Source organism: Mya arenaria, chromosome 3, assembly GCF_026914265.1.
Source record: "Mya arenaria isolate MELC-2E11 chromosome 3, ASM2691426v1".
In the NCBI taxonomy this organism is placed as follows: domain Eukaryota; kingdom Metazoa; phylum Mollusca; class Bivalvia; order Myida; family Myidae; genus Mya; species Mya arenaria.
This window is the reverse complement of record NC_069124.1, coordinates 31,938,216-31,962,245: the sequence shown is the minus strand read 5'-3', so window position 1 is coordinate 31,962,245 and position 24,030 is coordinate 31,938,216. Positions and strand designations below refer to the sequence as shown.

Sequence of the window (24,030 nt, the reverse complement as noted above, 5' to 3'; positions counted from 1 at the left end):
ATTATATGCTCAAATATTGTCTTTGAAGTCCACGACATAGAATAGCTATAGAAATGCTTTTCAATACAAGGCTTATAGGGTAAGTTATCCCAATGTTTGTGTTTGAATCATTGTGGGCGTGTGGCTTTGTTGTCAGTTTTAAATTTTTTTCCGTTGATTGTACCGGCGTAGGATCGCTTCCCACTCAAACCTGTATATATTTTGTATACTCTTAAGTGTTTTTTCTTCTGCTATTTCGATATTAAAGAGTATATTCAGACGCGTTACCGAGAAAAAATGTTAGTGCTAAAACATTAGCGTGATTGAATGTATTTGAAAATCTGAGAAATACTGCTTTTTCTTTGGACAAAATGGACATAATGTTGATCACCTATGGTAATAATTGACAAAGAGCTTGGTACACTCGGGTCATTGACAACATGAATAATTGCACACATTCCAGGGATCGAATGAGGTTTAGGTTAACATCTAAATGAACGTACATGTACGTGGCTGTACCGTTTTTATATGTAATGTACAAAGATGTTGTAGATAAGATAATTGAAAGCAAATACATGTACAAAACGGCATTAAAGCTGCACTCTCACCGATTGACAGTATTGGCATTTGTGATTTAATTTTTTGCCCTCAAAATCATCAAAGCCGTTAATTTAGCCATATAGCATCGCCCTGGTGTACGGCGGTTGCTCGAAGGTTCAGATTGCTACCTTTTAACTGATTAGTCCTAGCTTTTCACTATACGAGCGTGTGTGTGCGTGCGAGCGTGCATGCGTGCGCGCACGTGTGTGATTGTGTGTGCATATTATACAAATCAACACATATGTATTTAACACAGATATATCGATTGTGCTCAAAACTGTTTGTGCTGGTTGACCGATGTCGATAACGATGCATTTAGTCGAGTTTTAAAAAACAACATGGCAGCCTCCATTGTAAAACATTGCACATTGTCGTAATAAAAGAATTTCGCCTGATCACAGCTATGGCGGTGCAGTTAAAGACCCTAATATGTCAAATAAATGTACAAAATGGTTGTTTCTATTCGAAAAAAGACAAAGATTTCGCTCTACATCTGTATGAGCGACACAGTTTACAATCGATGCTTGAAACTACTGGAGAAGTTATGCGGGACAAAAAATGGCGGGATCTTTGTGATAAGTACATAGCGGTTGTCACTGTTTTGATAGACAATGGTCCTGTGGATTGGATTTCGACATTCATCAATGGATTTAATGAGCAGGAAACGTTTGCTATGTGTGTTGGCAGTTTAAAGACAGTTTGCCGATTTGCTGAGTCGAAATCATTTGCTGGTAGAGACTACACTGTGTATGATGCGTCAGATTTTGAAGATGTCGCATACAAGGGTTATCTTGTTCTCAACCTACTTCAATTTCTGCTGAAAAAGCTGGTATTGGTAGGACGTGGGAACAAAGATTTAGACCACTGGAGAGCATTGTTGCAGAACTGTTATTTTTGTGTTTTTATTGTGTCACAACACGCTGAGAGACATCAGTGGACAAGTGAAAAATCCACTGAATGTGCCGTTGAATGCATACAGCTGCTGAAGGAAGAGTTTTGCTGTTTGTCAATGTGTCAACTTCTTATACTTGACACAAAATATGTGTCACCTTTGGTTGAATCAGAGACAGAGTACAAGTCAGCTGTCAAGAAGTCCATTTATGGTAAATTACTGGTGCAATGGAAGCCAATGCTGCAGAGAAATACTTGGAAATATAATCCAGTGGTGTGTGCAAGTTTTAGTTGGTGTCTGGAGCAAATGATCTTTCCATATGTGAGCGACTTTATAGAGCTTATTCTTCCACCAACATTGCTGTTCATTGATGATCATGAGTTGCATAACAAGATGAATGGAACCAACTGTTTAATTCACATTCTCAAAAACACAACAGGTGAAGAACTTCGCTGGTATGGTAGAGCTGAGGTCATATACAGTGCCCTGAAACTTCAGCTTGTTTCCACTGAAGAGACTCTTCTGCCATTGACCCATGAAGCAATGTTTCTGACACTCAAAATTCTTGAGAAGAATCCAGATGCACTTGGCACAAACACAAGATATGACGAAGTGTTGCAGAATGTACTACAAGCAGCTAGCCATGAAAACAAGCTTGCTCTACGCAGAGTTCATACTCAGCCGCTTAAGCATTTTATCGAAATTCTTGGTATAAATTCTGTCAAGTATACTCCGATTCTTCTTGAAGTGATCGAAGAGTATCTGGATGTTTCAGATGCTCCAACAGAAGAGGCTAGATTGAACATTCTTGACACTTTGAATGTGTTCATTAAGGTTGCATATCCCAGAATGCATGCTCATATGGGAAGTTTGATGAAAATATTAGTTAAAGTTTTGCACAACATTGTTTCAAAAACGTGGAATATTAAAGAAAGTGTGAAAGAAAATCTCACCAAGAAGTGTGTAGAATGCTTTGAACTATTGAAAGCTGTTGATGGAGTGTTTTTTACTAAGACAATCAGTAGCATGAAAAGTCTGCCATTTGATAGTGCATGTACAGAAATATTTGACAGATTACTCGCTTCAGTATCATTATAGCATTTATAATACAGTCATTTATGGAAGAATGTTTCTACACTTATACAAATTTAGAACCATGTTATTAAGATCTTGCTGAGTGAATGCATTTGCATTATTTTATTTGGCTTCTTGGTGTTAAGTACCGTATAATTTGTGCATGATTTATCATTCTTAAAAACCTTGTATGCTTTTATACAGCAAATAATAAAGACTTGAAACTATTACATTATTTCAAAAGTAAAGCATTGAGAATGGTAGTATGGATGTCCTTTTTTCGTCAGGGTTTATACTGGGAGTAGGATTACATATATATTATTGGTCCCAGGTTTATATTAAAGTACATGTATGTAAAACATTAAAGCTATTAAAAAAGTATCCCAGGTTTTACATAGATCACTATTTTTGCACAGGAAATAATAACGGAACTATCTGCACTTATTTTTCAGAACTTTACAATTGAATCAATGGACTTGGTGAATTTAATTCGTATGTACAGGTTCAGTGTTTGTACACTTGCTGGTAAGAGAACATGTAGTATGTTTAATGATAATATAATAAGTTTATAAATGTTCTTTAGTATTCCCAGTGTTATGGCCCTTTTAGTTTAATACAATTACATAAAGTTTTTTTTTTTAAATTGAGCTGAGAATAGATTGAGTAAACAAAATCAAGAAATCAAATCCGGCAAGGCAGATGCAAATAAATTCCTAAAAGGTCCAGGAACAGAGCTGGATTACTTAGCTTGCCAAAACGGGAAGGGGATTTAGTAATACGGTAGTAGGCGTGTGCGTGTGTGGGCAATCTTGTCCAACTTGAAAGGTCTTAAAGGTACATGTTATGACATCAAACTTAATATACAAACATAGAACTCATTGAGAAGTGCACTGTACAGGATCCATAACTCTGTGTGCAGTATTTTTTTAGTGATCGCCCTTTGTTAATGTTCATACTTATATTTTGTCTTAAAGGCCAAATAAACTGGTTGTCTTGAGTTATTGCCTTTGAATTTCGTATACAGGTGGATGTCATTTATGAGAAGGGCTGTACGCAAGTACCATAACTCTGGGTGCAGATCCAGTAATGTTTTAGTTTTTTTTATGACTTGAGCATAACTTGAAGTCTTTGAGGTATTGATTTCAAACCTCATATAGATCCCATTGAGGTGAGAAAACCAGAACTCGGACTGCAGTATTTTTTTTAGCTGTTGCCCGTCGTTAATTTTCATTGTTACCCTTTGTCTTAATGCGAAGTTGATACTGTCCTTAATTCGGCAGGGGATATGGCAGTCTGTGTTTATTTTGTTACTATTTCACTGTGTTTCATGTGATTACATGTAGTTTGAACAATCTGTTAGTTTTTTTTACTTATCGCATATACACCACCAATAAGGAAATTAGTGCCATGAAAGTCCATTGACTTTTTCTTTCAAACATTCTTTATCATCCAATCATAGAAAATACATCATTGATGTACATGTACATTTTGTAGGTACTGGTATCACTGTTTGTTAGTCAAGTTTGATGGTGAGCTAAATTCCCAAATCACTCAGATAATTATGTAAAGCTTCTTTTTTTAATTTATACAGATACATGTATTAAAAGTACTTTAGTCATACCTTGTAAATCAACATTGAGATGTCTGTAAAAAATAAAGCAGTAAAACACAGGAACAAGCCCAATAACCTCAATTAAAATTTTACCAAGATCTAGCTGGAGGCCTAACACACTAAACGAGAGACAAACATGTATACGACAACAAGCTCATTACAACAGTGTTCTGTTGGGGCCATCATGTTTCGTCTTAGGCGGATATGCAAAGGAACGACGGAAAGACACAAAAGTATGAAGGCATAGGAGCAAAGGGTAGAAGATTTGAAGGCAAAGGATAACGTCATACTTTCCCGTCTACATGTATTGCGTAAGAGTGGAGACATGATGGCTCTAACCAGCACCTTGCATAGCTCAAATACCATTACCATATTCATAATTGTTGGAGTAACTGGACAGTGAAATTGTCAATGTCACCGTAGTAAGAAATCATTGGAAGTTTAAACCTAGTATTTGGTCGAACACACGACACAGAAAGACTCTCTGACAATAATGGGTCACAGAGTTGTGACCTTCACTGTACTAAAGTGAACTAAACAAACCTGTTTCCCTTTCAGATTTGATAAAGATGCACAGATAATAAGTTCAATAATTGTTTCAATGACAATGAAACTTTGTGACATTACTGTTCGGTTACAAGGTATAAGGGCTAGGTCAGGTATAAGTGGCAACAACATACAACTGTAACAGGTGTAGCCTCTTTGAGTTAATCTTCTTCACTGGATTTCTGCTGCTAGCTTACAGAAACTTGGTCAGTGCAAATCCATTGTTTGTGATGTGTAGTGATTGAGGGCACAATGGGCCTCTATAGACTGAATTCACTTAATACAAGCGCTGTCATAGACAGTGCGCTCGACTAAATGCCGCTTTGTCTTGGAAGTGAATACAATAACGATTTAATATGTGCTTGTCAAAAGCAATAAAAATGAAAGTCGATATAAATAGTAAACACGACACGCTGCGATGCGATGAAACCAGGTTTTCAATGGTTAACAGAAGAACTTCTGTCAGCCTTCGTTGTGTGATTCCATTTCAACTGTTTTTAGCTCTACTGGCCAATGGCCAGAAGAGCTTATGCGATGGTAATGTGTACGTAGTATGTGCGTCTGTGCCTCTGTTAACAATTCCTTGTTAACACGATACAGCCTTCTAGATATCTATAAGAGCTTGGTTCCTTTCGAAAACCAGCCAGATCCGCCCATGCATGCCTAGATTATGGGCCTTGATAGTATAAAAAAAATGCTATTGTGTAAACAATTGCTTGTTAAAACATACAGTCTTCAGTTTTGATTGTATCTCAATGTAACTTGTACAGTATCTGGATATCCATTAGAGCTCGGTTCCTTTCAAAAACCAGCTAGATCTGCCCATGCATGCCTAGATTATGGGCCTTGAAATGATTAGATTATGGGCCTTGATAGTAGTGTTTGAAAATCGGACTCCATTTTCTATCGATAATCGAATCGAATCGGACCAAGTATTTTGATTTAATGTCGGACAATAATCGAAAGTTCATAATACCATTTAGGAATACATTGTTTATACGTAGTATTATCATGATAATTTAAATGGTTTAACCTGGAGTCAGTACGTGTGATGCTATAGCCATGCTTTTTGCAACAGTAAGTCAATATTCATAACACTTTTCTGTCTTTAATAATTTTATGAAGAAAACATAACTACAAAACACCTACTTAATACTGGCACATCAATTGCAAAATGATGCACACCGCATCAAATAAGTTATCTTAGCATTTTATCCATGTAAAAGCATACTAAATATTTGTTAACCAGCTTAACATTCAATAACCTGTAATTATATATTGAAGATTTCATTAAAATATTTTAATTTTATAAAACTTTCACAATGTATATTTGTTAATAACAAACAATACCAAAAAGGTTTCAAAAACAGAATGCATCGAACCGGGATCTCTGGTATTTGCATATAAGACCGGACCCACTACATCATAGAGACAGATTATTGAGGATTTATGAAATATATAAACAGTTAAAAAAAAATTGTAATTGTGCGAGAGTTTTTAAGCAAAATTGTTTGTGTAAGAGAGTGACCTCCCTTGTTGAAATGAACTCGACAAGAATTTACCAGAAAGAGAAAATGACATTTACTCTACTTTTACCGTACAACAAAAAAATACGCAGTAACCGGAAGTAACATTAGCGACATTGATTTTGGACAACCGTTATCGATTGTCGCCAACAAAGCATTGTCAGCGAGGATTTATCGATTGTACTCGATAATCGTTTCATCAATACTTGATAGTATAAAAAAATGCTATTGTGTAAAAAATGCTTGCGAACATGATACAGTCTTCAGCTTTGATAGTATCTCGATGAAACTTGTACAGTATTCAGATATCCATAAGCGGTTGGTTCTTTTCGAAGTTTTTAACCCAAGATGACCCAATATCAAACTCGTCCAAGATTTTATTAAGGGTAACATTCCGACCAAGTTTCATTAAGATTGTGCCAAAATTGTGACCTCTAGAGTCAAATTGTTGACGACGGACACAGGGCGATCACAATATCTCAGGTGAGCTAAAAATGAAAGTCGATATAAATAGTAAACACGACACGCTGCAATGCGATGAAACCAGGTTTTCAATGGTTAACAGAAGAACTTCTGTCAGCCTTCGTTGTGTGAATCCATTTCAACTGTTTTTATCTCTACTGGCCAAAGGCCAGAATAGCTTATGCGATGGTAATGTGTATGTAGTATGTGTGTCTGTGCGTCTGTAAACAATTCCTTGTTAACACGATACAGCCTTCAGTTTTGATTGTATCTCGATGAAACTTGTACAGTATTTACATATCCATTAGAGCTTGGTTCCTTTCGAAAACAGTGATGTTAACCACACAAACCCAGCCAGTAGAGCATAGGCCCATTTGGGCCTCTTGTTTATTTCTTTTTTTCATTTAATGAAAACCTGGTAAAAAAAATTTGCCTGTCCAAGCAAAAAAAAGTCAATCAAGGGCCATAATTTATATTTAGGGTTAATATTGTTCAGTAATTAGTCAATTGAATGAAAGGTATAGAAGTTGTGTGTACTTGCCCTCAAAATTTTACCTGATTTAAATTATGCCCTAGATTTTTTAATTCCTAAGTCTAGTCAGGGGCAATTATTTATATCTTTGATATGGAGTTATTTAACCTCTGTTTGATCGTCCTGAACAATTATGTGAAGTACTAAGTGAACTGACTGAAGGGTATTGGAGTTTTAAGTGAAAATGCAACTTGACCCGGACACAGATGCTGGGGCGTGTGGTATAGCCTCCTTATTCTTCGAATAGTTGTGCTAAAAAACTATAAAAATCAAGTACGTACTTTTATTACTTTCTTTAAACTTTAAACTATTTAAACATTTAATGAAATAGAACATATATTGTACCAACAAAACTTCATAATAGTATTAATACATGCAAGAGTTATATATGTAAAATATGATTTAATATATTTTCAAACAATTGCTCATCCATATAACTTCCCAAGTACAGATTAAATTCTCCATAAAAGCATTCTACCAACATAATTTTACCTACATTAAAAAATAGATAAAAATTCAACTAACAACAGCTGTCACAGTAAAGACGAATGTCCCCGAAGTGTCATTTTGTTTAATAGATTATGCAAATTCTGATATACATGTACCTCCATTCTGGGAGAGCTAACATAATATAAGCATATGCCAGCCCCCATGATGGTTAACCTCAAGTATGTGAGAGTGATGAAGTAGGAGGAAGGGACATGGGTCTTTCACATTACACATACAATGTAATGGTATATGATCTTCAAGATGGGTCCTGCACATGTCATGTCTACTATGTACAGAATACATGTGCTAAGTTATTGTAAAATCCTTCCAAGCATGGTAAAATAACGTTTAATAGAGTAGAAGGACAGTTAGACATACAGCATGATTTTAATATGAACACCTTCATGGACATAAGGGGCATATTCTATGCATGACAAAATTACAGACCCAGAAACAAGTGCCATTTCTCTATGACCCTGTATACATGTATGCATCAATCTATAATAATTACCCTAAAAGTGTAAGGTTGACTTTTTGGGAGGCGATGCAGGTTGCACAATACATTGCCTTTATGTACCAAACATGTGCCAAGAAATATTAAAAATCCCTCCCGGCATGACAAAGCTACAGCTTGGACACGACCATCTACACTCTATGTGTAGATAAGCAACATTCAATAATGATCCAACTCTAGTGATTCTCTAACTTTGAAGAAGGGTTGTCTTATAAATGACACATTGCCTTAAAGTACTGAACATAAGCCATTTTATTTCAAAATCCATCCAGGCATGCCACATAACAAAGTTATAGCCCAAATACAATCAACTATATTCTATCTGTATATATGCAGAATTCCATAATAATGAGCCCGTAAGTGTGACCTTGACCTTTCAAAAAGAGATGTGGGTCTAAAAGGTGACAGTGACATGTATTTCTGTATCCAACACATCTGCCAAGTAATTTATAATTTGTTCATTCATGACAGAGTTACAACCAGAACTCGACCATCTAAACCCTATTTATGCGTAAAATGCAGCAATGAATAATGATCAAATTTTAAGTGTGATCTTGAACTTTGAAGAAGGGTTTTGTGTCCTGCACAAGACACATTGTCTGTCAAACTTAACACATTTGCTAATTTACTTTAAAATCCCTCCATGCATGTAAAAGTTACAGCCCCCACTCAGATAGTCTATCTATACATGTATGCAGCATTCCATTATCATTAAAATCTAAGTGTGATCTTTTAATGGATCATATTCAGGGATGGGCAGTGCAATTTTAGGGAAGCACATATTTAAAGCTTATCTTTATATAAACATTTGTTTTAAAGTGTTTATAATTCGAACAGATGTTTCCATAATCTTGTTTTAGATAAATGAGTATGTTATGACACCAAGTTTCACATTTCAGCAAAGAAAAGGAAAAAAAATAGCAACTAGCGAAGTATGAAAGTCTTGACAAATCATTAAAATGACAATATTCATTCAAGGAAGCATAATCATCAATATAATGGGCATATTGTGACTTATTTGTGTGTGAAAAATATTAAATGTATCAGTTATTAAAGTTGACATATATTGGTTATAAACTTATTCCACTTCTTTAGTCAATCAATAACAACATCATGTGAATATAGTTTTTAGAACTTGCTATGCATTAAAGGGGCACAATATAGGTTTACACTTGATATACATGTTATGATGTACATGTATGCATACAAGAAACAAATTAAATTTAATGCATTACAGTATTATGTATAACTCATTTGTTCTTTCTATATGAATATGTTTAACAGATCTTTCATACAAAGCTGTAAATGAAAAAAGAACCTTACAGCAGTAAAATATGTCAATATTACAATAAAATATTTTTAACATTAAGAACTTCAATTAAAATCACAATAGAACCAACAGATCTAATCATTGTGGCTTAACATAGCAGGTAGGACCATTGTCTTTATCTAGAAACAAAACACAAGTTACTGTAGCGAAACCCAAAATTAAAAACAGGACTTTCAGGAGTCTGTGGTCAGGGCAATTGAACTCTGATGGGAGGACTTCGAAGAATGTCACGTACAGAAAAGTTCCGCAAGCAATCCCACTAAGTATTCCTTGAACAAGCAATGAGTTATTTGAGTCCCATAAATCCATAATGCCAATTCCAATACCGATTCCAATTGGTGCAGTTATTGAGAAGAATACAATTGATCGGATGATTCCAGCTTGTGACAATCTGCTCTCTATTAAGTTCATTCCTAAGCAGAAACTGAGGATTGACTTGTGAATAACTAAGGCACCAAATATTCCTATGACATCTTCAGTTTTCTTCTGAAGTCCAACAGCAAGCCCTTCAAATACTGAGTGGAAGGAGAGGGCCAATATCAACAAAAGAGCCCGGAGTGATGAGTGTTCATGTTCTGGGAGGATATCATCCCCGGGATCTTCATGTCTTGAAATGTGGTGATCACTCGCAACAGAAATCCTTTCTTCACAGTTGGAACAATGTCTTCTGGATGGTGTCCCAGGAAAACTATGACTAAATGGTTCATCACTTATGCCTCCTATTGAGTGTTCACTGGCATTTGAAGTTGACCGGTAATAATCTCTTACAGAGCTTTCCGGTTCATCATCAGTCAGGAGAGGTTTCCGTTCAGTTTCTTGATTTGATTGCGTCTGACCTTCTTTTACACATAGAACTATTTGTTCTATAATTAATATTACAAAGAAACCAAACATCATCACAAACTCGGCCACCGGAAATGAAGTAAACAAGCTAATGTCATCGAATGTAGTGCCGATGCTTACACGGACATCTGGAAGTAGGTCAAGAACTCCTGTGGCCAGGAATACACCTGCAGCATAGCAGCTGAGGAAGCTCAGTATAGTTCTGTAGCGAGACTTGTGACTTTCAGTGTCGGCACGTTTCTTAAAAACATTTTTGAGAATCACTGGAATAATTCCAAACACAAATGTCAGCACAAGCAAACCGACTAGAACTAACACTTTGACAATAATCACATTCATCGTGCATTGTATTAGGATTATTGGATATAGGATGAATTTTTCATAAAATCACAAACGTCTTTCTTGCTTATAATTAAATGTCACAAGATTATTTGTCATTATTTGTCATCCGCCATTTTGTTTCCTAAAGGATCACATGACTGCAACAGTAATTTTCTGGTTATGAAAATTGTAAAATGGTCAGGCAGCACAAACATGATTTCGGTGATAGCTTGTTCGCGCGCGTGTATAACTCATATCCTCGAATATGAATAAAAAACAACAACACACAAACACGTAAAGTTTATAACCTTAAATGTTTCGGTGTAACACCTTCATTGAAAAAACACGTTTTAATGTTGTAGAGGATTGATTTTGAAATTCTTAACTCGTCTATATAGATGCTAATGACGTACGCTACTGTACACCCTTAGTGAATGAAGGACTGACAATATTTCATAATCATTTGATGGACAACGTAAAGTTGTGTCTCTCATAGATTAACAATTTTGACCCTTTTTTAGTTTTTGTTTCAAAATCAGCTGAGTTTGGTACCAATGCAATCATTTTTAAGATAACTCGAAATAAAACATATCTTAATTGTTTGGAAAACTGCCGAAAATTTCAGTTTTCTTTAAGCGTTAGTAACGCTTCTAGCCATATTTTCCAAGATTGGTGTTTTAAAGCTGCACTCTCGCAGATTTATCATGTTTACAACTTATTTATTTTTTGTCTTGGAAAGGGCAATTTTTGTGTAGATATCTGCTTACCGATGATATAAGATTGCCGACAAAAAACCAAATCGTATATTTTTATATTTCCGTTTTAAAAAAAAATGTTTTATGGCTTAAACCGTTACTAACGGTTTAAGAAAAAATGCATAAAATATAAAAAAAATAACTTAAATGTCAAACTTTGATTTGCGATCTAATTTCTTGTCAGCAGTCTTATATAACTGTTTTCCATTGATTTATGCAAAAATTGGCTCTTTTCAAGACAAAAATTAAAAAAGTTGTCAACACGTTCAATCTGTGAGAGTGCAGCTTTAACATCAATTTTGGAACTTAAATATGAAAAACAGCAGATCTGATCATTTGTCAGCAGTCTAATATAATTGGTTTGAAGACATTTACGCAAAAATGGCTCATTCGAAGATAACAAATAAAAAAGGTCTATCCCTGAGAGTACAGCTTTAAAATAAACTGAAAAAGCCATGCATGATAATGTTCCGACAGGAGAGTTGCTAAAAAAACTTTAATTATTGTGAATAGTTACATTTTGTTACCAGAGCTGATTTTATTTATTCTGATTTTCATTATGTTCATGTTTTTCATTTTCAATATTGATCATGCTTCAATGTCTATATAACAAAGCGCGCGTATATTGTTTCAAAAGTAACGCGACACCTTTACACTTACCGTACATGTATAAACAATGAAGTATTATTATGTTTGTCTTTCACTTTTAATTAATTAAAAATCCTCGGATTATTTGGACTTAAAGGGTTGTTTCTTCTTACCGTGACTTTCGATTTGTAAGTATTTAAAGATAAACTATTTCCCACTTTTAAATTAATCATTTTTTATGATTTTCATTTTTGGAATTGTGGTTGCCATGAATAACAACAATGACATTTGCTCTTATGTATAAACGATATTTAGCAAAAAATTTGTTAGGTCGAACAACACACCTTCAAATTAAAATTTATTAGCTTTTCGTTTATTTTTCAGTTTTGTGTTTTGTTTCATTTTTTATTTCAATTAAATTTATTACATCAGCTTCATCTGTGGAGGAAACTTCTCGATCATGAACCAAAAGGATTCTCCTTCAGTGTTTACATATAGGATAAAAACATATGTCAAATTTTGAGGCAATTGGGACAATTTTACTAAGGAAAATGAAAAATGGGCGTTTTGTTTCCGGAACATGTTACAAGTTGACCGGACAACACTGAAAGGGGATTCCCCTTGATCAGAGACACAGTCCCTCCACGGTTCATTGATTATCATAAATGTAAATTGAACGCATCATGTATGTTGATATGTAACGGAGAAGCCATGCATTTTACTTAACGATTATGATACATTTAACATCACGTATCAATTTCCGTCTTATCTCATCGATTAATAACACTGATCGGAACCATTTATAATCATTTTGAATAACATTGACTTTTCAGACGGTTTAGTTCGGTTATGCTTCATTTGACTCGGTAAAATGATTAACTCACATATTTGTGAGAGATACACTGAGAGATTTTGTGTATGATATAGCGTTTAAAGGCCAACATTACAATAATTTTTATCCTGGATTTTGTTTACAGATGCACTCTTACTCTCAAATAAGATTTTCCACAATTAATTAAATTATGTTAATATACTGAAAAGGATGAATAATAGTCGAAAACAATGGTTCCTATAAGCTTAAGGGCATAGAGATTAATTCGAAAGAAAGGTGCAGAAAACACGATATTTCTACCGTATGAGACGATAGTAGATCACAGTAAATCTTTTAGCACCTACCAATCATTTAATATTTTCTGGTTTTCAGCTATTAGCTACACGGTTACAATCTTGTTATCAGTAATTAATATTTTCCATAAATTCATTATTCAGTAAGAAGTTAAAGGTTTATCATTCAAAATGTGTATAAAGTAGTTAAAGGTTTATCAGTCAAAATTTATGTTTGTTATACATGTGTATGTATAGATTTTAAATAAAAGTGTCACATTAAATAATCGCCGTAGAACCTTTCTAGTGTTGAATCTCAGCTCTGTTCAATGTTATGTCGATAGAAAATTCATGTTAATTTGTATATGTTCATCATATTCTTACTTCAATTGTCAACAAAAAAGGAGAAACCGATGACATTTTTTGTACCTTTTTCTATCCAGAAGAAGCTATAAATATTTGCAAAGAGATCAATACAATTCTTTTTCGTCCTTAACCATGGACCGCCATTCACTGTACTGCTGCAAATGGCTTGACTGAATCAAAAAAGTCTGAATAGCCCTTTAAAGGCGCACCATATAGGATAATGCAAACATGCAAATATTTCATGACATAAACTGTTCACTGGAATTGACTACGAGTTGACCATAAAAACGTATGAGAGTTGTCAGAATTGTTTCTCTTAAAGGCGCACAGTACACGTGTAGGTTGTTGCCAAAAAGTTTTTGTTTAGTTTAAAGGCATGATCATGTCTAACACATTTGGCAGATGACTAATGATCAAAACAAAAAAAGCTATGATTTGCAAACAGATAAAAGGATAAAAGCCTTTATAAAAATAATATTAATTAATAGCTACGTATCCTCAAAATTCCTCGTATAAAAGCTCCAAAATATCGCTAATAGTTTTTTAATCAGTACATAAATCGTATTCTGTTTTGTGTTGATCATTACACGAAGCGAGTTAAACATGATAATTCATTAAAACACTTTTTTGCATCAGCTTGTATTGTGTCCCTTTAAGGCACACCGAATTCAATCAATCATATCGATCACCAAGGATGAACGTGTTGTGTTTACGTTATTCAGTGAAGTTTGCATCTTCATTAATCTAAATCATATCTGGACTTCTTTGAAGAAGATGGAATAAATAGTCCGGTGCCGAGTCAAAGAACAGAACTATAACCAGACTCAATTGTTTATTGTAATAACAGGTTCTTATAATAACCTTTCGACATTTTACGTTCGTATGTGAAAGATTTCTGGAAGCGCCTTACGGACTGACTTTATGTATCAGGGAAGAAGTGCGAAGTGTTGAATTTCTCGCGCGCTCTGCACGTGACAATGGGGTGTGTGGGCTCATCAGCGGACGGAGAAGCCAAACGGAAAACAGAGGACGTCGACTACGTAAGTCAAAACAGACATTTTATACGTTAATTATGGTTTTCTTGGTAACGATCATATTTAATTGTTAAATTTATTAAAGAGTTTTTAAAAAAAGCTGATGTAAACAAAACGACGACACTTGTTCTTATATATAAAACATTACACATACACACTCAATTATACTTGCAATGATTACAATAAAATCAAGCAATACACCATGCATGTTGTTTAAATAAACACCGACCTTGCTTTGGTTAAAATAATATAAACCTTTGAGTTGTTTAAAGTGTTTGAGTAGCTTTTAGTTTTTATTGCATTTCTGGGTTACCTAAATTTTGTCATTTTTTAAAAAAGTTGTAGGCAAAGGCCTACAATGCCTTTATGCAGCTACGCCACTGCAAGTATTTTGAATTACATTGTATATAGTATATATGTTATTCTGTAGTATATAAAATATACCGTAAATCTAAGCTTTCTGATTACAATTTTGAATTCATCCTTTTTTCACATTAAGAAAAATATAGCCGACGATAATCCCGATTACCCACCGCCCTACATTCCGGACTCCTGTCGGGACGAGGTTATAGACAAAGATGTCAACAGCCGAATACAGACACGGATCGACACTGTGAGCATTTAAAAACATACTCAAGTTTCATTCCTCTAGTTTAAACATTATTCATTTTACAACGATTGTTAAGAAAGTTATGATAACTTAAACTAAGTCATTCTCAATAGCACGATGTTGCGCGAGAGTGGTGTCTTGTGCTACGGGGAACCGGATAACCCGGAAAACCCCACTTGTCCGGCTTGGTGACCACTTATTAAACTCACATGCCTGGCGCCCAGGCTGGGAATCGAGCCCGGTTCGCCTTGTTGCGCTAAATGGACAACCATTTCAATCCTTTGAAAAGCAAACACGTAAGAACTTTGAACCTTGGAAACACTGAAGAGAAGTAAAGGTTACGCATTTTTTTTTGTTTTATTAAAGATAAGGCGATGCACTGACCCGACTGACCTGAATTTAAACTTGAACGGGATCCTCAGGACTGGCCATACATATATTAAGCACTGTTTCAAACTAATTAACTGACTCGGTTGAGTAGCATGCTCTTTTCATTCTTGGAGGGTAAAACAAGATATGTCGTCTGATTTCAGATGCCGAAGCAGATGGATCAGACATACGAGTCCCTCCTCAAGTACCTGTCAGAGGGCGCGACCAAGGAGGCCCACCATGTCACAGGTACACTTTTTCATAATTTGTCTTTATTTTTTGCGGTTTTTTTGTCGTTTACTCTGAATGCCGGCCGTTCCGTGCGGTCAGTCTAATCTAACGTTTAAGGTATTTGTTAGAGGACACACTGCCAGAGAACTGTCATATCGAACTTACCTAGTACGAGTTCTTTCTTACATTTTCTGATTTTGGTGGTATTTTATCGCTTGCTCCGCAGTTGACGAATGAGTCGCCTTTTTAAGGATTTTCCTATCTTCTAAAATACTCTGGACGCAATCGTAACAACTCGGACATCTCCGGCAAGGTTCGTGATAGAAGATGTTTCAATTCCTGTTTTATACTGGCCGAGGTGTTCCGATTGACTCTGAAGATTAATGATGATGCAGTTAAAGTCAGCTGATTTGAAAACACTAATATATCTTGCACATGCACCATACATGTATACAGATGTGCATATTTCCTCAGCGATTTTCCTGTGGATGCGTTGTCAAGACTACCATGACGACGCCCTGGACCTAGAAAAGGATGGGGACACGCCCCGAGGGTACATGAAGCTCATCAAGGCTGGAGAAGGGGACTTCACGACATTCTTCACCATTCTCTGCAGGTATAATAGTGTTTCTGCTTCCCCCTCAATCGTAACAACTCGGACATTTCCGACAAGCCTCGAGATAGAAGATGTGTCAATGACGTTGGATAATGGTGGTCCGATTGCTTCCACTTTTAACCACACGAGGCAATTCTATGACGATTTTAAGGCTGAAAATGCCAACAAATATCTAATTTACACCTACCGCTATTCAAGAATATTGCCACAAAGGTACGACATTTGTTCGGTACTATGCTGAAGTTAACAACTTGGTTAACGATATCGTTGTTAACTTTTAGACGTGAACTATTCGATGATGAGCTCACATATTTAGATATTAACAAGTTCAGCTGAAACACTTGTCTCAAATTTTGTAAGAAATACAGCAGATCACAAATGTATCTAAACACTTCCAGGACGGAAACAATTTGAAGGTTAACAACCGTATGACGTAATCAACACTGTTGACTTTAAAGAAGTTTTAAACAATCGGCCCCATATCTCTTACACAATATTGATAATTTTGAGTTGCTGTGTCAATGTAAAAAAGTCTCGTTGCCACAATTAATCAGTTTGTTTTCCAAATCAACTTTCCTTGGAGGCGACAGTAGCAAACTCTTTTGTTTTGTATCCTTGTTGGATCGAAGTGCGTACTCTGCAAGCGGGGAACCAACTTACAAATGTTAGCCGCAAACACTTTGACTTAACGCCGGATGTTGCGACAGTTTAACAACGATTCCTTAGTGGACTAAATATATATATATCTTTCAGGCGGTCGGGTATTCCGTGCAAGATCCTCCATGGTCTAGGGAAGGGAAAGGACTACTATATCGGGAAGCCGGAGCGGCAGATGACCACGTGTTGGTGTGCGGTGTTCGCGGATGAGGAGTGGCGGCTTGTGCACGTGCAATGGGCGATGGCGGGCGCTACGGACGACAACCAGAACGTGCAGAACGGCCAGGCGGTATGTGCCAACAATGCTGAGGCATTACATGCTCAGAGCATGGAAAGGAAAAGTGTTTTATAGTTGAAGTACAAGGATTCTATTAAAACGACAAATCTTTCTGTTGTAATATGTGTATGCTAGAACAGACTGACTCTAAATTCTTTAGGGCGAGTACAGCGTGCCCTTATTACATGTACTTAAGGTGGAAGAAAGGCTATTAAGTAACAAATTGATTCTAAGTTTAATAACGATGTAAATACATTTTTTAATCTGATATTAGCTCAAATGAAGACATATGCTTCTATTTACAGAATGCTGACTTCTTTTTCTTTACGGACCCGGACGAGTTCGCGACCATCTGCCATCCAGAGAACTTCCGCTGGCAGCTCCTAAACCAGGCGTACTCTAAGGAAGAGTTTATCAAGCTTCCCTACTTTACTCCCGCTTTCTTTCAAATGGACGCGTCCATCTTGGGGCTCAAGGCCGGCTCAGTTACCACTCACAACGGAAAAATGGATTTCGAGATCGCGTTTCCTCGAAAACAGATGGATAATATCCAAATTAAATGCTTGTTGACTTATCAGCAGCCGTTAAAAGACATGGATAAAAAATCTGAAGCGCCGAAAACGCTTGAAAAGTTTGTGTTTGTCAATCGGAAGCCGTCGATGTTTATATGTGAATTAGTTTTTCCTGTACCCGGAAGATACTTATTTGACATTTATAATGTCGATGCAAATAAAAACGGTGCTAAAATAAAAGACATGTTATGCCAGTTCAGAATTCAGTCCGACCGGAAATTCACTGAGGAAACACTTCCAGAACCTTTACCGGAAGTGCCACCAATCGGCTGGGGCCCGGGCCCCACGTGCCGGAAACTAGGTTTGGTCCCCCTCACACATTTTGAGGGTTGCATCTACATGAAGCCGGGGGAGACACGTGACATCCACTTCCGCCTAACACGTGATCTTGACGTTGTTCCGGAACTCACCCACAGTTATTTGCCTATATACCAACTTGTGGAACAGGTATTGAAATTTATTAATGTAGAAAATAACAAAATAAAGATTGTTTCCGTAATGTTTCCAAAACTCTACATATGTACTAGTTTATCAATAAAAAAGTAGATAATTTTATTACATTCAGCGAAAATGAAGATACATATCTCTAACTGGGGCGTGATTTACTGAGACTAACATGTACACGGACAGTCTGTGCGAGGCGACATTGGCAGAAATGAGCGACCTCATCTGGATTTTCATGTACCCGATATTCTTACGACTTATATCCGTGTATCGGATATTCAATGTCATACACCAAGTGATGCAAGTGATAGAAGTGATGCAATTTGAATGCAGACTTCACCATTTGCGAAAGACCCGAGATGGATTTCAGCCTGTCACTTTCAACTACCAATAACCAGTCCAGATAACTCCGTCAATGTTTGCAATGCTATCCGTTATGAACCACCCGTGCTTTCTGCTGAGAATGGTGCGATAGCGGTTGAAGGTTCGATCAGAAACGAAGTCAAAGAACCTGAAACGAAAGATGCAGTTCTGGTCGAACCTACCGAGATGGCTGCATCTCATAATATTGAAAATAATATTGCCATATACAGCTGTATTAGTTGTACAAAGCTGCTCTCGAAAGCAAGCTACAGAACGTGCACAGTGCAACTCTGACAACAAAGACGAAATGTAGGAACGCTTTTGCGTTCCCGGCGATGAATAAGAAAATATAGAAGTGGTGTCTGTAGTCCAACCAAGATGGAGTTCAGCCTGCTAACAAACCTGCCAGACTTGCAGCCGTCTATTATTGACATGATGCTCTCAGCCGATGTTTGCGATGCTTTCCATTATAAACCATCATTGTTTTCTGTTGAGTGATTATATACATGTATCACATTACGAATAAATGCACCAAGTCATAGACTAAAGATACTGATGTGGTGAAACCTACTTAAATGGCTGCACCCCATGGCATCGATAAAGAACTATGCGCGTTCATAACGTGTTCCCGCTACATACAGCTGCACGAAGAGTACTAAGTCCGAAGAAGAAAAGCTGCGGAACGTGTACATGATTTTTTTTCTGAATAAACGAGTCTCCGTCAATGAGTCCCGTCCCCACTGTAAAATTCAGGCACACCCTGACACGTGTTCACACATTGAGTATGCTTAGTTTACGGTATATATTTCTCCAGGTCGAGAGCGAGATTACGGAAGACGAACTGCGCCTGAGCGTCCAGATACCGGAAGACGGCCACTACGCGCTTAAGGTGTTCGCTCGAGAGGCCGGAACTAAAGATTACCACCTGGCTTGTGTCTATCTGCTTCGCCAGAGAGAGAAACCAAGGTTACCAGAGGTATGCGCACCCGAGCATTTCATTTTAGGCACTAAACTGATTAAAACATATACAAATATTTTTCCATTTCGTGTTGGCATATTGCAATTAATTTCATATGATTGTTAAAAATGATATTTTTTCCATTCTTTTAAAAGAACTATGAACGGGGACACAGAAGGGTATGTTCGATGCACGAGTTTATGTTTTGGTGAAGGGTTTTCAATACCCAGTTTCTAACTGATGGTCTTGCTTTGTTGACGTGTTTCTATAACCCCGATGTCTGTGAAATGCATATTGTTTACTTTAAAATTTGCAATTCTGAACTAACTTTGAGTGAGATTCTACTATGGGTAAGTTCTTAAAATGATGCTATTCGGTGTTTGCATTTTTCTGTGGGCCAATGAAAGTCGAGGATTTTTCAAATTTTCTGTTCATTATTTTTACGTAGATTCTGACAAATGATCCACAAACACCAAATATGTTTACTTAAGACCTTACTATCCGGAGTCTTTAAAAAGCTTTAAACGTATTTGCCAGCCACACTATGTCTGGGATTTTATGTTTGGACATCAATAGAAACACCGGGACAAGATGCTACGTGCTCGGCTGGAGCGGCACCTGGAGACGCACACAAGCCGGAAAGAACTACAGGCGGCCCTGGACGCCCTCGACCTTTATAACGTTCCGGACAAGGGCGAGCGGAAACGTGCGGATGTCAAGATTAAGCAGTACTGGGAGGTCAAAACAGGTGGGGACTGTGTGATTGTGGCTATGTAATGCCGACAAGTCGCCACATATATTTTATTTTGCAAATTCGCTCTTCGAATGCTCCCAGGGATCTGTCTCATTTGTATTTTATTGGTATTATGGTCGTTTTCTTGCGCATTTAGACAGTCATTTATCTTTTTTGTATAATAAAAATGTTGCATTATAAAAACTTTATTTTTTGTTTACTTTGCATCAAAAGTAGCCAATTCATTGTCAGTTACCTACCACGATTTACCTTTTTACTGCAGAGTTAAACTCGGCCATCAAGGGTCGTAATGGGAACGTATTGCGGAAGTGGTTAGAGCGTGCTCGTGCATCCCCGTACACGGCGGACCTGCAGGACGATATCAAGCGGGCGGAGGCGGTGGACGGGTCCCTTGGACGACGGAAAGGTATGTGATTTATAGTGAACGTTGGATAAATATTTTGATGTCAGGTATAATATGTATCTGGAATGCCAAAATAAAAGACAGTATGAAGAGTTCGTCTTTTTGAGTGGTTCTGTAAGGTTGGCTACGCCCTAATCCTTAGGCAATTATTATATTGCAATACTACAGAAAATAACTCTTAAAAGTGTCTTTCAACTAGAATTCAATTTCTCCGTTATATTATACAGGTTACATGCACCCCATAGCGCGGATGGATCCCCACACGATGACGGAGATCCACAACTACCGGCGTCCGCCGCGGGTGGCCCATGACGTCATGATGGCCACGTACCTGCTTCTAGGGGAACGCAAGGATGACTTAGAGGTATTAATGGTTATCACCATGTTCAGTGTGTGTATACCACGTGATAAATTGCGTCATAAATGCTACGTCGGAAAGCAGTATATTGCTTCGAATCATTCTTCGGAAGGTTTAAACAAAGATTGCTTCACCATTTCTGGACCATTTTAAATGAAACAATGCGCAGTCAACGCCACTTACGGAGCCCCGCCTTCGATCTTTTACCAGAGTTGATTGAGAGTTTAGTTTCTTAAAACACTTAAAACACTTCGACAAACCTGACGGAGCACTGTCAAAACATTATTTTGGAAACAGGTGTATCGAAATGTATGATTAAACTAATCACCTTATCAAACTTCGGTAATCAAACGAAGGCGAGGTACTTCAAGCGGCGTAGACTGCGCTTTGTTTTATTAATAATGGTGTAGTAAAAGAAAAATTATTTTTGTTTTAAGTCTTCATTTTTTTGCAAAATGTTGCCTTCCGACGTAGCATGTATGACTTAATTTTTCATGTGGTATACACACACTGCTAGCAAGAGGCTAAAACAAAACAACTGCTTCTTTTAGAATGTCATTGTTAGGGTTGGTTGTTAGGGTACGTCGCCAATACCCAACCATCCATCGACATTTCATACACACACCACATTGTTCTGTAAGCGGAAAAGCATCTTCTCTTTACCTGATATCTCCGCCGATATAAATTGGATGAAAACTAGAGGGGATTTGTTAAAAACGCTGTATGACATATTTTTAGACACTTTTCCCCAAAGATGCTTTATTGCAGTGGGTCCCAATATCACAGTAAAATGATTACAAGGGTACATGTACATGCACATTTATTAATCAGTTTACGTTTTTGTCTGATCCCAATTCAATATCAATACCAGGAGTGGGAACAGATCCAATACTTGATGAACCAGCCTGGCGCTGACAGCCTCAAGCGCCGCATCCTCGCCCGCCGACCCGAAGACGTCTATGTTCACGTGGCTGAGCAGGCTGATGACGTCATCAAGCCGTACAGCATGGAGAAGACACGCGAGGTCTCCAATGGTGTCAGTGCTTTCTATAAATGGGTACGTTCAATTTCATTGAGATAGGAGTGCTCATTTTTCTGAAAAGTGTTGGCGAGGGGGGGGGGGGGTTACCCCCTTGAAAATTTTAACAAATGGTGCATTTTGTGCGCATTTTACTGCCCTTTTCTCCTATTTTGAAATAAAAAGTAAACTTGGGTGATTTAAGGGGGAGGGGGCGGGTGCGCCCTCCTTGATCCACTAGTGGATGGTCAGCCATAGTACAGGGGGGCATTTCCACAGGAATCCTAGGAGCGAGTTCGAGATTTTCAACAGTAGTTATGCATTTCCCGAATAGAAATTAACCTGCACGTGTTGTGTAGCATTTTAGTACCAGACATAGACCTGTATGGGTGAGAGACAGGCACTCAATAGGTAGCTTTACAGTATCGCGGCTTTATTGTTCTTTACAGAACAAGCAGTTCATTCGTGACGTTCAACAACGTGATATGAACGAGCGGGAACGAAATCAGCTGTCTCGGGATCTGTCCGGACGCGAGACGTACCGAGAGACGAACACCGCCGCCACATCCGATGCAACGACCACCAGGCCGTCAAACGTTTTCGTCGGCCGCGGGCCACCACTCCAAGAGGAGGACTCGGGCACCCCGCGCGAAGATTCTTCGGAAAAGATGCATAACGAAAATTCCGACCGTCGGGACTCATCCGCGCAGCAGAAAACCAGAAGTAATGGCCAACGGAAGTCCGAAGAGCAGGGTAATCCTGTCCATCCATTTGCCCCGGAGGAAAAACAAAACGGCCACGGGGCGATGTTGCTAAGGAAGTTCTTTGCGAGTCCGTCTAAGCCCACCGAAAGGGAGGCTGTGACGCCAGTGGCATATGCAGGATGGAAGCCACAGAATTAAGTTTGATCATCACACTTTGAGGTTTATCAAAGAAAACCCCGCGGTCAATAATGAAATGGACCTGAAGACAGTCATAATAAGATCGGATTGCGAATGATAAGTAGTGGCTGGGGATGGTAAAATCTCTGAACTGGTGGACATACCATAGATGTAGATAACATCAACTACTTAATACTACATTTAATTTACTAGTTCCAGTCGGTATATATTAGGAATAAAACATGGATGTGCAGTAGAAGTTAAGGAAATGAAATATGATTTTGCTGCTAGAACTGTGATAAACAATGGTATGTAAAGAACATATAAACTGTGGCATTTTCAATTATTATTTATGTATTAAACACTGCTATTTCTTTAGTAAAAATATAAAATATATTGTTTATGTAGTAAGGATATGGCATTAATAAAATGGTAAGAGACAAATACAGACCCTTTTCTCATGATTCAAAATTGAACACGTGAAATGGGTAAGTGGTTTATTACAGTATCTTATCAAAGAAAGCTACTGACATATTTCATATATAAACAATTTATTTCCACTCGAAAGGGATTTGAAATGTTTAACAGTTCGACTTTTTTGTGCAAAGAAGACAAACTAAATCCAAGCTGTAACATGCCTTCCTCATTGCTTACCAGATACTTGTTTAAATGTCTGATACTCTTTAAAATACATCACGTATAGCATGAACGCGTCTCACTTTGACTACCATCCACATATTCTGTCACAGCATAATTGTGTTTAATCGAACGTTCTCTGTAGATGAACTGTTTAATATTTTTTGTATTAGTATGTTTGTCCCTTCATGTCATGCGTATGATTTTGCCTCATCTGCGCTCACTACCCATTTCCATGCATTTTTATAGTTTCCTACACGGTGACAAGTATTTTGCACTGTTCGGTAGCGTTCTCGTGCGCGTGAGCGCATATATA

At 37.3% G+C, this 24,030-nt stretch overlaps 3 protein-coding genes across 5 annotated transcripts; 2 read left to right on the top strand and 1 right to left on the bottom strand.

Moving 5' to 3' along the window:
• Positions 1-926: 926 nt before the first annotated feature.
• On the top strand, positions 927-2,773 carry LOC128228610 (TELO2-interacting protein 2-like). The gene has a single exon (XM_052940017.1). It carries the CDS (start codon positions 983-985, stop codon positions 2,567-2,569), a length of 1,587 nt encoding a protein of 528 aa, XP_052795977.1. The 5' UTR covers positions 927-982; the 3' UTR covers positions 2,570-2,773.
• A 4,719-nt stretch (positions 2,774-7,492) lies between these two features.
• Positions 7,493-10,861, bottom strand: LOC128226194 (zinc transporter ZIP1-like). Its single transcript, XM_052936086.1, has one exon. It carries the CDS (start codon positions 10,736-10,738, stop codon positions 9,635-9,637), a length of 1,104 nt encoding a protein of 367 aa, XP_052792046.1. The 5' UTR covers positions 10,739-10,861; the 3' UTR covers positions 7,493-9,634.
• Positions 10,862-12,117: 1,256 nt separating this feature from the next.
• LOC128228760 (lim and transglutaminase domain protein ltd-1-like) lies at positions 12,118-23,541 on the top strand. Of its 3 annotated transcripts, XM_052940258.1 has the most exons (14): positions 12,118-12,251; positions 14,464-14,573; positions 15,067-15,180; positions 15,711-15,795; positions 16,252-16,393; positions 17,147-17,339; positions 17,633-18,346; positions 19,521-19,682; positions 19,820-19,843; positions 20,241-20,412; positions 20,681-20,824; positions 21,049-21,185; positions 22,051-22,236; positions 22,647-23,541. In XM_052940258.1, exons 2-14 carry the CDS (start codon positions 14,511-14,513, stop codon positions 23,097-23,099), a joined length of 2,589 nt encoding a protein of 862 aa, XP_052796218.1. In that variant the 5' UTR covers positions 12,118-12,251; positions 14,464-14,510; the 3' UTR covers positions 23,100-23,541. The 3 variants fall into 3 exon arrangements, with proteins under 3 accessions (XP_052796218.1, XP_052796217.1, XP_052796219.1); XM_052940257.1 differs by lacking the exon at positions 12,118-12,251 and having other exon boundaries at positions 14,252-14,573; XM_052940259.1 differs by lacking the exons at positions 12,118-12,251; positions 19,820-19,843 and having other exon boundaries at positions 14,252-14,573.
• The last annotated feature ends 489 nt before the right edge of the window (positions 23,542-24,030 follow it).

Excerpts from the sequence above, each read along its gene's own strand:
- LOC128228610 (XM_052940017.1), top strand. The coding sequence starts at position 983 with ATGGCGGTGCAGTTAAAGACCCTAATATGTCAAATAAATGTACAAAAT.
- LOC128226194 (XM_052936086.1), bottom strand. The coding sequence starts at position 10,738 with ATGAATGTGATTATTGTCAAAGTGTTAGTTCTAGTCGGTTTGCTTGTG.
- LOC128228760 (XM_052940258.1), top strand. The coding sequence starts at position 14,511 with ATGGGGTGTGTGGGCTCATCAGCGGACGGAGAAGCCAAACGGAAAACA. Across the intron at positions 15,796-16,251 it reads GGAGGCCCACCATGTCACAG|CGATTTTCCTGTGGATGCGT; the intron begins GTACACTTTTTC and ends ATATTTCCTCAG. Across the intron at positions 21,186-22,050 it reads AACGCAAGGATGACTTAGAG|GAGTGGGAACAGATCCAATA; the intron begins GTATTAATGGTT and ends TATCAATACCAG.